Consider the following 15,379-nt stretch of genomic DNA (forward strand, 5'->3'; position numbering starts at 1 on the left):
AGAAGACTTTTAATGTAGGAGGGGGCAAGCCCATTGAGGGCTTTGTAGACATAGAGGAGGGTCTTGAAATGTATACGGAACCGCACAGGGAGCCAGTGGAGAGAGGCCAGGATCGGGGTGATGTGGTCCCTTTTTCGGGTACCCGTCAGGAGTCTCGCTGCGGCATTTTGGACCAGTTGCAGGCGGGACAGGGAAGATTGGCTGATGCCAGTGTAAAGAGAGTTGCAGTAATCTAGGCGGGAGGAGATAAATGTGTGGATGATCTTTTCGAGGTCATCAAACTGGAGGAATTGTTTTATTTTAGCTATCGTCCGAAGCTGAAAGAAGCTAGCTTTTACCACGGCATTGACTTGTTTGTCAAATTTCAATGCTGAGTCAAATATCACGCCAAGGTTTTTGTCTACCTGGCAAAGCAAATTAACTGCTCCTCACCTGCTCCAGACCCCCGCCACTCCCTTCTGCCATTAATCCAATCCCTCAGGGAGAGACGGAGGGAGAAACTCGGGGAGAGACGGACCCAAACACTGCAAGTCCACTTACATGCAAACTGGGATGGTAGGACAAGATACCATTGTTGCAGAGCGTGACGTACTTCTTCTTCCACTCCTTGTTTAGTGTGTTCCCGCTTCTCTTCAATAACACTCCCTGCAAGAAGACATAGGCATGAAGACCAGGATCAAGGCACAAAGCCACACTCATCCCACGCGCGTGCCCCCCCCCCCCGTGTGAGAAGCAGAGTCCGTGCCGACCAGCGATCACCCCGTACACTAGCACTATCCTACACACAAGGAACAATTTACAATTTTACCAAAACCAATTAACCTACAAACGTTAATGTCTTTGGAGTGTGTGGGGGGAGCTGGAGCACCTGGAGAAAGCCCACCCGGCCACTGGGAGAACGGGCAAACTCCGTACAGTCAGCACCCGTAGCCAGGATGGATCCCGGGTCTCTGGCGCTGTGAGGCAGCGACTCTACCGCTGCGCCACCATGCTGCCCCTGTCTGTGAGACTCAGCCCAAAGGTGGCAGTGGGCCAGTTTAATGCAGGATTCCAGTCACCGGTTGCTCCCAGAGGCCAGGGCTCTGTTTCAGGTGATGGTGGTGGCAGCTTTGACGAGGCAAGGGCAAGTTATTTAGCCTGGATCAGCGCAGCCTTCACAGGGCCGGCGGGAACCTACCTGTTTAATCGGGATGGCGCGGCCACTTCCAATGTTGTCCGCCTTACTGTCCAGACTCCGCCTCTCTGTATCACTTCCCCGCCGAGCCTGAGGAAGGAACGAGAATGCAGTTTTATAAGCAAAGCTAACGGAAGCTGCACCCGGCACTCCCTCTCCAACTGAGTGACATCCTCCTGAGAGGTTAATGGCGTGTCAGTCATTAGAACAGCTCATGTTTAAGAAACATTTGCACGAGTACGTGGAGAGGTCAGGTTTAGAGGGACATGGGCAAAACGTAGTGTAGATGGGACATGTTGGTTGATGTGGGCAAGTTGGGCCGAAGGGCCTGTTTCCATGGCCCTGTATAACTCTATAAGAGCGATCAAACTAGGATCAGACTGCATGGAGCCCTGATCGCTCCAGGCTGTGTAAGGGAGGGAAGCGTTTGTGCAGCGGACAGTTAAACCAAGCCCACTCCCGGCCGGGTCTGGAGTCACGTGCAGGCCAGCCGGGGCAAGGACGTCACATTTCCTTCCCTGAACCAGTTGAGTTTTTCCTCACGATCCAATGATTTCAGGGTCGCCATTACTGATGCTAATTTTTTTTTAATCCTCAAATCCCAGATTATTTTGAGTCCTCAAGTCATTCAGCGCGGAAACAGGCCCTTCAGGCCAACTTGTCCCGTTTACGCTCTCCCATTTACCCACCCCAATCCCTCTAAATCCATGTACCTGTCCAAATGTCTTTTAAATGTTGTGATAGTACCTGTCTCAACTACCGTCTCTGCTCGCTTGTTCCATGTACCCACCACCCTCTTGAGTGACAATTTGGTGAACTGAATTGCAATTGGCACTGCCACAGTTTATCTGCCTCCACTCATCTGCTCAATACATCCCCTCAACAATGATCCACATTAGCGTCTGTGCCTGGGTGGAGATCTCCTGGTGGAGACCACGTGCCCTGGGGGGGAGATTTCACTCATACCCAGTCCTGCCCTCTGGACGCTCCTCTCTTCCCCCCCCACAGAATTAGATTGCCAATGTACCATCCCACTCCCCAGATCCACCAGGCACTACGATCTTCGAGAACATATACCATGTTCAATGGGAGCCAGGTTTTAAGGGAGTTTAGTTTTCAGGGCATAAGGTTCAGGCTCATCTAGGTCCACAGCACAAGACCAGTGGAGACCAAGCCCTGAAGGACACACAGGGTTGTGGAAGAAATCATTGCTGCCCACACTGCCCTTGATATGTTCTTTTCATCCCTTTCCTTCATTTGTTCTTTCTACCTTTTCATACCTCTAGTTTCCCTCTCCCTATCTCCCCTGACTCTCAGTCCGAAGAAGGGTCTCGACCTGAAACGTCACCCATTCCTTTTCTCCAGAGACGCTGCCTGCCCCACTGAGTAACTCCAGCATTTTGTGTCTATTTTTGTTGTAAACCAGCATCTGCAGTTCCTTCCTACACAACTGGATAGGTGCTCCATTGAGAGCATCCTAACATACTGTGTATGCGTATGGTACACCAGCTGCACAGCGGCTCAGAGGAAAGCGCTCCAGAGGGCCATTGACAACGCCCAGAGGATTGTCGGCTGCCCTCTCCTTCCCTTGGAGGACTTACACAGTTCCCGCTGCATCAAAAAATCCCAGAGTATCATAAAGGACATTTCCCACCCCGGACACTCCCTGTTTGAACTGTTGCCGTCAGGCAGACGGTACAGATCTACAAGGACAAGGACGAACAGACTAAAAAACAGTTTTTACCCCACTGCTATAAAAGCACTAAATGTAGCCGCCAAGGAACGCAGGGGCGATACATACTAAGGGACTGTGGTACACTGTGAAATCGACAGAAGGATGGAGGGTTGGGTGTTTATGCGTGCTATTTCCGTGATATTTATTTTAGTTGTTTATCTTTTAATATTTTACCTTGTATGTATCGTTAGCTTTTAGAAATGTTTGAATGGTGCACTGACTGGCTGACATTTTTTAATTTTGTTGTACATGGTTCATGTTACAATGACAATAAAGAAACTATTCTATTCTATTCTATTCTGGATCAATCATTCAGTCGCTGCCATTTGACTTTTATGCTTCTGGGTTTGTTTTGCTGAGAATGTTATTTGTGCAGAGAAAGCTTGGGATGACAAATCAAAATGATTGCTCCAGTTTGTAAAAGCAAAATGCCACTTCTTTTGTTGATTTATGATTGGGTTGTATTGCAGCCACTTGTTTTGTTTCAGCTCTCTCTGTAGATTGAAAGCAGTCGCAGGCTGCTCGCTCGGCTCGCATGGGGGCTTGAGCAAGCTGTGGTGTCTCAAAGATGCAGAGGTTGTTGTCAGGAAGAGGGTGGCGTGAGAGAGAGAAGCTGAGAGAGAGAGAGAGAGAGAGGGAGGGAGAGAGAGAGTGCGAAAACTAGCGAGGGAGAGAAAGAAAGGGAGCAAGCGAGTGGGAGAGCAAATGAGAGAACAGATAGAGAGAGAGAGAGAGAGAGAGATAAGGCAAAGGGGTAGAGAGGAAGAGGGGAGAGAGAGGGAGGGGAAGCGTGACGGTAGAGAGGTGGGGAGAGAGAGAGGGAGAGAGAGAGAGAGAGAGAGAGAGAGAGAGAAGAAGAGGGACCAAGAGAGGGGGGAGAGTGGAGAGAGGGGGACAGAGAAAGAAACAAGAGAGAAGGGAGCGAGGAAGAGGCAGAGAGAGAAACAGGTAGAGAGCTGGGGCAGGCAAGATCAAATGAGAGAGGCAGGCAGAGTGTGATAGAAAGCGGGAGATGTAAAGAGGGAGAGAGAGAGGTGCAGATAAGGGGCAGGAAAGCGCATAAAGAGCGGGTGGCAGGGACAGACAGACAGGCAGACAGAGATAGAGGGAAGATGAGGAAGTGGGGAGAAGAGAGAGGAGAAGAGGGAAACAGTGAGGGAAGATAGGCACAAAAAGCTGGAGTAACTCAGCGGGACAGGCAGCGTCTCTGGAGAGAAGGAATGGGCGACGTTACGGGTCGAGACCCTTCTTCAGACTGTGAGGGAGGGGGATGGAGAGAAAGAGCAAAATCAAAGAAAGAGAGAGAGAGAGAGAGAGGAGGAGAGGGGAGGGGGAGAGGGGGAGGGAGAGAGAGGGGGGGGAGGGAGAGAGAGAGAGAGAGAGAGAGATTTAGCATATTCTAAAATTACAAATATTCCTCATTGTTAAATGCTTTCTACTTCTGTAACTAATGAAGTAGGTTGCAGTACAAAGATCTGAGAATTGGCTGTACTAATCCATGGGTAGAGGAAGTTGTGATTCGCAGTATCTGAGCCAAAGGATAATACTTCTTGGCTCGTGGCATAATGTACTTGTCAGGATTCAAGAGGATTAGTTAACGTACTTTGATATTTTGGCATTGAATTACAGTTGAAAGCTTAAACCTCCCAAGGAGAGCACAAACTGCTGGCATTACACAAACAGGTGCACTATCCCCACTGACAGTGGGACGTTGTGTAGAAGAGGCCAGGAAACAAATAAATAAAGTCTTCTTCCTTGTAATGGTAATGAGATGTATGACATGTTCACTCATCTCCACAGGACTGGGTCAATTCAATCACACTGGTCTTGATGGGCAGACACAGGGATGATGACTCCCCCGGCTGCTGATGTCTAGAAGCACGGTCACGGTGGCGCAGCGGCAGAGATGCTGCCTTACTGCGAATGCAGCGCTGGAGACCCGGGTTCTATCCCGACTACGGGTGCTGTCTGTACAGAGTTTGCACGTTCTCCCCGTGACCTGTGTGGGTTTGCTCCGAGATCTTCGGTTTCCCCCCACACTCCAATGACGTGCGGGTTTGTAGGTTAATTGGCTTGGTGTAAATGTAAACATTGTCCCTAGTGGGTGTAGGATAATGTTAATGTGCGGGGATCGCTGGTCGGCGTGGACCCAGTGGGCCAAAGGGCCTGTTTCCGCGCTGTATCTAAACTAAACTAAACTAAGCAGGAACTGCAGTCACAGAACAAGGGGTCGGTCATTCAGACAAGAAAGTTCCTCTCTCAGAGGGTGCTGAACCTTTGGAGATCCTCGTTGGATCTGCAGCTCCTTGTGTCCCCAGGGTTTGTACGAATGGCCGGGCGGACAACGGGTGAAGCCCAGGCGTGAAGCGTCTGCTTCCCGAGAGTCTGTCGCGGCGGCGGCGGCGGCGGCGGGCACTTACCGTGAACAGGCTGGGCCGTCGCTTGGAGTGTTTGCGGACAGAACCGGGCGTCCCGGACACTTGGGAGATGTCCGTGGCCAGTTCCCGGTGGCTGATATTCGGCGTGGATGGAAGGGAAGAGGAATACTCAGTCATGTTGCCGCCGTTGCTCGTCTGCAAAAGATGGGGAACCGAGAAAAATATGAACATGGCATCAACTGTAAAATCAGAAAGACAAGCTCACCTTCTCCAAGGCACACTTGATTAGAAGATAACTCAATAACACCCCAATGGAAATTCCACTGGCAGGGAGATTCCATACGTGGGCCAAAACTGCAGATGCTGAGACTACGTTGTTGTATTTAGGAGTCATAGAATTATAGAGCATGGAAACACATGCATACTGGTCAAGATGCGCTGAAGATAGACACAAGATGCTGGAGTAATTCAGCGGGCCAGGCAGCATCTCTGGAGAAAGGAATAGGTGACGTTGCAGGTTGAGACCCTTCTTTGTTGTATGGCACTCCACTTTGCTCACTGAGCCTCCAGAAATGCAGAAAACTATTACAAAAGGCAGACAAAGGGAACTACAAGAAAAGACTCAAAGTGCTGGGGTAACTCAGCGGGTTAGACAGCATCTAACCATATAACCATATAACAATTACAGCACGGAAACAGGCCATCTCGGCCCTACAAGTCCGTGCCGAACAAATTTTTTTTTCCCCTTAGTCCCACCTGCCTGCACTCGTACCATAACCCTCCATTCCCTTCTCATCCATATGCTTATCCAATTTATTTTTAAATGATACCAATGAACCTGCCTCCACCACTTCCACTGGAAGCTCATTCCACACCGCTACCACTCTCTGAGTAAAGAAGTTCCCCCTCATATTACCCTTAAACTTCTGTCCCTTAATTCTGAAGTCATGTCCTCTTGTTTGAATCTTCCCTATTCTCAAAGGGAAAAGCTTGTCCACATCAACTCTGTCTATCCCTCTCATCATTTTAAAGACCTCTATCAAGTCCCCCCTTAACCTTCTGCGTTCCAGAGAATAAAGACCTAACTTATTCAACCTATCTCTGTAACTTAGTTGTTGAAACCCAGGCAACATTCTAGTAAATCTCTTCTGTACTCTCTCTATTTTGTTGACATCCTTAGTAAATCTCCTCTGTACTCTCTCTATTTTGTTGACATCCTTCCTATAATTGGGGGACCAAAATTGTACACCATACTCCAGATTTGGTCTCACCAATGCCTTGTACAATTTTAACATTACATCCCAGCTTCTATACTCAATGCTCTGATTTATAAAGGCTAGCATACCAAAAGCTTTCTTTACCACCCTATCTATATGAGATTCCACCTTCAAGGAACTATGCACGGTTATACCCAGATCCCTCTGTTCAACTGTATTCTTCTTCCCTACCATTTACCATGTACGTCCAATTTTGATTTGTCCTGCCACGGTGTAGCACCTCACATTTATCAGCATTAAACTCCATCTGCCATCTTTCAGCCCATTTTTCCAAATGGCCTAAATCACTCTGTAGACTTTGGAAATCCTCTTCATTATCCACAACACCCCCTATCTTAGTATCATCTGCATACTTACTAATCCAATTTACCACACCTTCATCCAGATCATTGATGTACATGACAAACAACAAAGGACCCAACACAGATCCCTGAGGCACCCCACTAGTCACCTGCCTCCAACCCGATAAACAGCCATCCACCATTACCCTCTAGCTTCTCCCATTCAGCCACTGTTGAATCCATCTTGCTATTCCTGCATTTATACCCAACAGTTGAACCTTCTTAACCAACCTTCCATGAGGAACCTTGTCAAAGGCCTTACTAAAGTCCATATAGACAACATCCACTGCCTTACCCTCGTCAATTTCCCTAGTAACCTCTTCAAAAAATTCAAGAAGATTAGTCAAACATGACCTTCCAGGCACAAATCCATGTTGACTGTTCCTAATCAGACCCTGTTTATCTAGATGCTTATATATATTATCTCTAAGTATCTTTTCCATTAATTTGCCCACCACTGAAGTCAAACTAACAGGTCTATAATTGCTAGGTTTACTCTTAGAACCCTTTTTAAACAATGGAACAACATGCGCAGTACGCCAATCCTCGGGAACTATTCCCGTTTCTAATGACATATGACATCTCTGGAGAACATGGATAGGTGACTTTTCGGGTCGAGACTAACTCGCACGTCTGTGGGACGTGGGAGGAAACCGGAGCACCCGGTGAAAACCCACGCAGTCACAGGGAGAAGGTACAAACTGTATGGCAGCAACTCCAAAGAATGAGAGACCAATAGAGAGAATTAAAATTGTAAATTGTCCCTAGTGTGTGTAGGATAGTGTTAATGTGCGGGGATCGCTAGGCCGCAGGGCCTGTTTCCACACTATCATTAAACATAAAACTAAACTCTACCGCTGTGCCTCTGTGCTGCCAAAAGAATGAGGAGAGGATGCCTACTCCACACTGTGCAAAGAGAACTTAGTAGTTTGGTTTGGAGGTATGTAAAACAATGACGATGGCTTGACCTGAATATCAGACATAGAGTTGCCCAAAAAGCATCCTGCAAACATTGATTCAAATCAATCCCAAGGCACGGACATGGACTCATCTGCCACGGCTTACTCTGATTCATTGATTGAAGAACATACTCTGCATCCTATTGATCCAGGGCAGCGCAGAGCTACAAGGCCCATTATTAATCCTTAATGGCAAACAGAACAGGTTTGAGTTGCAGCCCAGGAGTGTATCAAAGATAATCACCGTTTGTACGTGCAAGTAACTGCAGATGCTGGTTTACCAAAAAAGACACAAAGTGCTTAAGTAACTTCCTCCTCCTCCACCCCCTCCCCTTTCTCCCCCACACAGCCTCTCTTCCAAACCCCCTATCCCACTTCCCTGTACTCCACCTGGACTCACCCATTGCTCCCCTTCCCTCCACCAAATTCCTTCCTCTAGCTTCATAATTCGCTGCTTTTGTCTCACACCTTCTGTTTTTGCATCACTGGCCTTTGTCCAGCCATTTGTCCATCACCACCCCACCTTGCCTGCGGTCACTATTACATGGCCACACTTAATCCTATCCCTCCTCTCTTCCAGCTTTCCCCTCCCCCCACAACCAGTCAGAGGAAGGTTCCCGATCCGAAATGTCACCTATCTATGTACTCCAGAGGCACTGCCTGAGCTGCTGAGTTACTGCAGCATTCCCCGTCATAACTGCTTGGTTAGCTGGAAGACTGCGACACCTTCATTGCATGTGTGGCACGGTGGCACAGCGGTAGAGTTGTTGCCTGGCAGCGCCAGAGACCCGGGTTCCATCCCGACTACGGGCGCTGTCTGTACGGAGTTTGTACGGTCTCCCCGTGACTTGCGTGGGTTTTCTCCACGATCTTTGGTTTCCTCCCACACTCCAAAGACGTACGTGTTTGTCGGTTAATTGGCTTGGAGTAAATGTAAAAATTGTCCCTAGTGTGTGTGATATAGCGTTAGTGTGCGGGGATCGCTGGTCGGCGCCGACTCGGTTGGCCGAAGGGTCTGTTTCCGCGCTGTATCTCTAAATTAAAACTAAAACTAAAAACACGGCTGAATCCGAGGTGCAAATTGTTCATTTTCCCAAAACTGAGGGACACCCAACAGGTATGATCTCAGAGTCAGGGAATCTAGTCGACACCTCGTGCATTGCACAGCTAGTCCAGCACAGCTTGGCAGGATCTCGAGTTCAAAGATAAACTTGGATCTCTACTACAAAAAAGACAGAGTGCTGGAGTAACTCAGCGGGTCAGGCAGCATCCGTGGAGAACATGGATAGGTGACGTTTTGGGTCGAGATCCATCTTCAGACTGATTGTAAAGTGGGTTTGAAGGGGGGGGGTGGAAGAAAACTAGAAAGAGGGGCAGGACAAAGCCTGGCAGGGATTTGATAGACAGAGGCCAGAGATTAAAAAAAAGTGCGAGAAAAAAGGTTTATGGGGAGAAGGCAGGAGAATGGGGTAAGAGAGAAAGATAGATTGAATGGCGGAGCAGACTTGATGGGCCGAATGGCCTAATTCTGCTCCTAGAACTTATGAACATGAATTTTCCACACAGAACCCAGTGGAGAGTTCACTAAGACTGACTGGCAGTGACTGGCGGGCATCCATCACTAGGTTACGGCCCATTCGCTGTGTATGTGGAACATAATACTCTAGGAAACATAATACTCGGAGAGCTCTCTCTCTCTCTCTCTCTCTCACACTCACCTGGCTGCTGTGCATGACGGAGGCTGGGGTGGAGCTGGCAGAATGACTCGGAGAGCTGGGCAAAGACTTGCACGAGGTGACAAAAAGGTGCTGCTGCTTCTTAATCGCCGACACCTTCTGGGCAACTGAAAGAGAAAGGAAAGTGAAGGCTCTCGTAAAACCATCCGGGAGAGGGTGGAATCTGCAACCGGGAAGCGAGGCGTGGAAGGATCCCGAAGGTAAAATAGACAAACTGTCCACAGAAAGTTAGCGACTGCTAGTAACAGCAAAAGTAAGTGGCAAACAAAAAAATAAGAAGGTGAAAATCATTCACCGCATCAATGAAACAGCAATCAGTATCGGCATAAACAACGCGCCATTTGGCCCATTACCCCCATTCTGTCCCGAAGCAGAAGATGGCAACAGCGGCGCAGCAGGTAGAGCCGCTGTCTCACAGCACCAGAGGCCCTGGTTCGATCCTGACCTCAGGTGCTATCCGTATGGAGTTTGCACTTTCTCATTGTGACTGCATGGGTTTCCAGTTTCCTCTCACATCCCAAAGACGGGCGGGTTTGTAGGTTAATTAGCCCTCTGTACATTGCTCATTTTGTGCAGGAAGTGGATGCAACAGTGGGGTAAAATGGAACCAGTGTGAATATCGATCATGTTCAGCATGGACATGGTGGGCTGAAGGAAGGAACTGCAGATGTGGGTTTAAACCGAAGATGGACACAACAAGCTGGAGTAACTCAGTGGGACAGGCAGCATCTCTGGAGAGAAGGAATGGGTGACGTTTTGGGTCTCGACCCATTCCTTCTCTCCAGAGACGCTGCCTGTCCCGCTGAGTTACTCCAGCTTGTTGTGTCCATCTTTGCAGGGCTGCCAACTCTCATGCTTTGAGCGTGAGACTCACGCCCTCAAGCAAACTCTCACGCTCTCACGCTCATCAGAAATTTCTCACGCTCAGTGGTGAGAAATTTTGTGATCAACGAAAATTTCAAAACTCGGATAAACTGCCTGGTCCGCGGGTGTTGGAGAGCCGGGGCTGCGGGAGCGATGGGAGCAGAACCAGCGGCGGGAACAGATGCGGGGAGAGTCTCTGTGCTGAAGGGACAGACTCTCAAAGGGAGGTGGAGAGAGAGAGAGAGGGGAGGGAGACAGTGGGGAGAGAGAGAGGGGGGGGGTGAGAGGAGAGAGAGGGGAGAGACAGAGGGGGTGTGAATGGAGAGAGAGAAGAGGGAGAGGGGGGAGAGAGAGGTAGGGAGAGAGAGGGGGAGAGAGAGGGGGGGAGAGTGTGGTGGGAGAGAGAGAGGGAAGAGAGAGAGGGGTGAGAGGGAAGAAAGAGGGAAGAGAGAGAGGGTGGAGAGGGAGGAGAGGGTATGGGAGAGAGAGGGGAAAGAGAGAGGAGTGGTAAAAGAGAGAGGGAGAGAGGGGGAAAGAGAGAGATGGGGGAGCATCTTTCTCACGCTGATCACAAATTTCTCTCGCTCTGTTGTGAGAAATTTTGTGATCAACGAAAATTTCAAAACTCATATCAACTGCATGGGCCGCGGGTGTTTGAAGCAGAAGCAGCGGCGGGGACTGATGCGGACAGGGAGCGGAGCTGGCGAGTGTTTGCCGGGCTGGCGAGTGTTTGCCGGGCTGGCGAGTGTTTGCCGGGCTGGCGAGTGTTTGCCGGGCTGGTGAGTGTTTGCCGGGCTGGTGAGTCGCTCACTGCAGCTCCGGCCATGGAGCAGCCTCAGTGCAAGAGTCCCGGGCCGTCGGAGGCGTCGAAGCGTTGCGCCGCTGCCGTGAGAGTCTCTGTGCCGAATTTGCCCAGGTGACCAGCATGGATCAGGCTGCGGCTCGGTGCATCCTGGAGGACAACCAGTGGCTGCTGGAAGTAAGTACCAAGCACTGGGTAGATACGGTGGAAGATAGTGGACTTCAAATGGGGGTGGTTGGAGAAAGCATCCTGCTTGCCTGCTAGATTTTCACTTACTGTAACTACAGGAAAAATGTTCCCGATGTTGGGGGCGTTCAGAACCATGGGTCACAGTTTAAGAATAAAGGGGGGGGGGGGCAGTTAGGACTGAGATGAGGACAAACTTTCTTCACGTAGAGAGTTGTGAATCTGTGGAATTCTCTGCCACAGAAGGCAGTGCAGGCCAATTCACTGGATGTTTTCAAGAGAGAGTTACATTTAGTTCTTGGGGCTAACGACATCAAGGGATATGGGGAAAAAACAGGAAAGAGGTACTGATTTTAGATGAATAGCCATGATCATATTGAATGGCAGTGCTGGCTCGAAGGGCCGAATGGCCTATTCCTGCACCTATTTTCTATGTTTCTATGCTTGAGTATATGGCAATAAAACTCGATCACTTGATTTTGAAGCATTCATGCATGGTGGAGGTATAATGTAGTCATAGAGTGATACAGTGTGAAAACAGGCCCTTCGGTGCAACTTGCCCACACCCGCCAACATGTCCCAGCTACGCTACCTGCTTTTGGTCCATACCTCCAAACCTGTCCTATCCATGTATCAGTCTAACTTTTTCTTAAATGTTGGGATGGTCCCTGCCTCAACTACCTCCTCTGGCAGCTTGTTCCATACACCCATCACCCTTTGTGTGGATAAAGTTACCCCTTAAAAAGTTACCTCTTAAAAATACTTCATACAAAAAACATTGAAATCATACTTCTACAGTGCACTAAAACATGATTTTAATACATCAAATTTCAAAACGTTCCTACCCTTCTTCCACACCCTCTCCCCACTCGGTTGCTCCACTCCCTCACCGGGTACCCCCAAGGCCAGTGATCAGTGATCGCACAGCCTCCCCCCTTTCAAAAACGCTCCAATCCAATTTAAAGCATATATATTGCATTCAAGTGTAAGTTAAAAGACTCGCTACAGTATGCACCATATTGCACAATTTTAAGCTGAAAAATACAAATGTTCCATACCAATGGGAGGGGGCACCTTCCCCCCCCCCCCCCCCCGGTCGCTATACTCCCTCAGGCTTGGTCTCGCAATTTCTCACTCCCAACTCTCACCCAATGTTGGCAGCCCTGATCTTTGGTGGGCTGAAAGGCCTGTTTCCAGGCTGGATCTCTAAACCAGACTAAAATAAAGAATGCCCTCAGACCACGAAATGGGAAGGAGAGGAAACTGGTACAATTCAGCAGTCCTGTTGCAAAGCTGCTTCTGACAGGAGCCCAATGAAAGATTAGCTGAGTTGCGGCCTGCAAGTTCCACTGTGAAGCCACAACTCCTGGTAAAGTTCCCCCTGGTGTCAGTAGCAATAACAATTAGCATTCGTGTTTAAGAAGGAACTGCAGATGCTGGAAAATCGAAGGTAGACAAAAGTGCCGGAGAAACTCAGCGGGTGCAGCAGCATCTATGGAGCGAAGGAAATAGGCAACGTTTCGGGCTGCTCCATAGATGCTGCTGCACCCGCTGAGTTTCTCCTGCACTTTTGTCTACCTACAATTAGCATTCCCCCAGGTATATACAGCAGATTGCACATGAGACCGATGTATCAGGGAGGAGCAGATGACAATGAAGGGGGAAGGAACTGCGATGTCGAGCAGCCGACACTTACCAGCAATCAAGCCTGATCAGGCTTAATATCCGAAAGCGCTGAGATTTTAAGTTCACACACTCAGCTTGTGAGCGTTTTCTGCAGCTCAACTTTCCTCAATCAGCCCGTTTTGGTTTCCCTCCTTTGTGTCAGGCTTCAGCTTTCCTGTCACAGCCACAGTGCTGCCCTCCGCTCAGCTGATCACCCGCATTCTGCGCAACCAGTCGGGGCCAGAGCACTGGAGTTCCTCAAGCCGACCAAGCAGAAGCAGAAGCTGAAGCTGCACTTGTTCATTTGGCTGTTCCGTTTGCAAACAGACACGGCACGGATCAGCACAATCCTGGCTGGGGGCTGTGAGTGAATCCACCCTTACTGAAATTAAGGCTCATAGATCATGTGATAGGAGCAGAATGAGGCCATTCAGCCCATTCAGCACATTTCAGCCTCACTTCACTGGTTGCCTATTCAGTTTAGGATCCATTTTTAAATTCTTTTATTTGCTTTTAAATCCCTAAATGGTCTTGCCCCGCCCTACCTATCTGAGCTTCTTCACCCTTATACACCCGCCCGCTCTCTCAGGTCAGATAATCAGCTGCTCCTGAGTGGGCCTAAAACTAAGCAGAAGCTCAGAGGGGACCGTGCCTTTGCTGTGTCAGCACCCAAATTATGGAACGATCTGCCTCTCCACATTAAACAGGCCTCTTCTCTGTCTGTTTTTAAATCACTTCTAAAAACCCATCTCTTCTCCGTGGCCTTTGATACCCAGTAAGATGTCGACTTTATTTACTTGATTTAATTTCTAATTTATTTTTTGATTGCTTTATTGCGTGATTATTATTTTTACTCATGTTTTATGTCTTTTAATTTATTGTTGTATTTCATATGTAATTTTTGCGCTTTATGTGAGCTGTTATGTTATGTTCTGTTATGTTGTCTGTTTATGATGTCTTGTTTATTCTTCTGTACAGCACTTTGGTGAACATTGGTTGTCTTAAAGTGCTTAACAAATAAAGTTGGATTAGATTGGATCGAGTCTACTCCGCCATTCAATCATGTCCGATCTATCTTTCCTTCTCAACCCCATTCTCCTGCCTTCACCCCATAACCCCTGACAACCGCAGTAATCAAGGCTACTTGGGCGTGGAAATACCATCATCTTAGCTACCCCGAACCTTGCAACAGTGACTACTGATCAATAGGTTTTGTTCTTGTTTTAAAGATACAGCATGGAAACGGGCCCTTTGGCCCATCTGGTCCCTGCTGACCTCCAATCACCCATTCACTCTGTCAAGCACCAAACATTAAGCACCCAGTTACATGAATCCCAATTTATTAATTCAGTCTATACAGCATAGAAACAGGCCCTTTGGCCCATTGAATCCACGCCAACCATCGATCACCCGCTCACACGAGTTCTATGTTATTCCACTTTATCATCCATTTCCTACACACTAAGGGCAATGTACAGAGGCCAATGAATGAATCCGCCTACCCACACGTCTTTGGGGACGCAGAAGGAAACCGGAGCACCTGGAGGAAACCCACGCAGTCACAGAGAGAACGTGCAAACTCCACACAGACAGCACCCAAGGCCAGGATGGAACCTCTCCCAGGTCTCTGGCGCTGTGGCTCTGCCAGCTGCGCCACCAATCTGCCAAGAAATTGTAGAATATTTTTGCAACGCAGAGGCGGTTTGATTCATTGGGCCTGTGGTGGGATTACTGAGACCCTGCTATTTGAGTCCTGGCTCAGAGGACAACGTTCCTGTGGTTAAATTCAGGACCCATCCCAGAGTCTTGACTCGCTCCAGAGGAGCCGTTACAAACGACTCCACCCACTCACATCCCATGGACAACCCTTCAAAGAGCCGGGGAATTCTGCAAGGAATCCGTGGACCGATGTGCCACGTTATTGTAGAAAGGAGCTGCAAATCGGGTATATACTGAAGATGGACACAAAGTGCTGGAGTAACGCAGCGGGTCAGGCAGCATCGCTGGAGTAAAAGGATGGGTGACGTTTTGTGTCGGGACCCTTATTCGGACTGTAGAAGGATCCCGACCTGAAACGTCACCCATTCTTTTTCTCCAGAGATGCTGCCTGACCCGCTGAGTTACTCCAGCACTTGGTGTCTATCTTCGTGTCACATTATTGTTTGTGGGATCCCACCGCCTGCCACACGTGCACCCGATGTTACAACGGGGACTAAATTCCAATCTACGTCATTGTCTGCCCTGGTGTCCTGAAAGGGACGT

General features: G+C 48.8%; 1 protein-coding gene across 5 annotated transcripts in view; it reads right to left on the reverse strand.

Annotated features, from left to right (window-relative positions):
* LOC129714769 (arf-GAP with GTPase, ANK repeat and PH domain-containing protein 1-like) overlaps positions 1 to 15,379 on the reverse strand; it is a 109,864-nt gene that overhangs the window by 17,837 nt on the left and 76,648 nt on the right. For all 5 annotated transcript variants that reach the window (XM_055664604.1, XM_055664605.1, XM_055664601.1 and 2 more), the window contains exons 7-10: positions 9,583 to 9,707; positions 5,330 to 5,482; positions 1,178 to 1,264; positions 541 to 645 (exon numbers count right to left, since the gene is read on the reverse strand). In XM_055664604.1, coding sequence (XP_055520579.1) covers positions 541 to 645; positions 1,178 to 1,264; positions 5,330 to 5,482; positions 9,583 to 9,707 — 470 coding nt within the window. The remainder of the gene's footprint in view (positions 1 to 540; positions 646 to 1,177; positions 1,265 to 5,329; positions 5,483 to 9,582; positions 9,708 to 15,379) is intronic.

The sequence above is a fragment of the Leucoraja erinacea genome, chromosome 40, assembly GCF_028641065.1.
Source record: "Leucoraja erinacea ecotype New England chromosome 40, Leri_hhj_1, whole genome shotgun sequence".
Taxonomy (NCBI): domain Eukaryota; kingdom Metazoa; phylum Chordata; class Chondrichthyes; order Rajiformes; family Rajidae; genus Leucoraja; species Leucoraja erinaceus.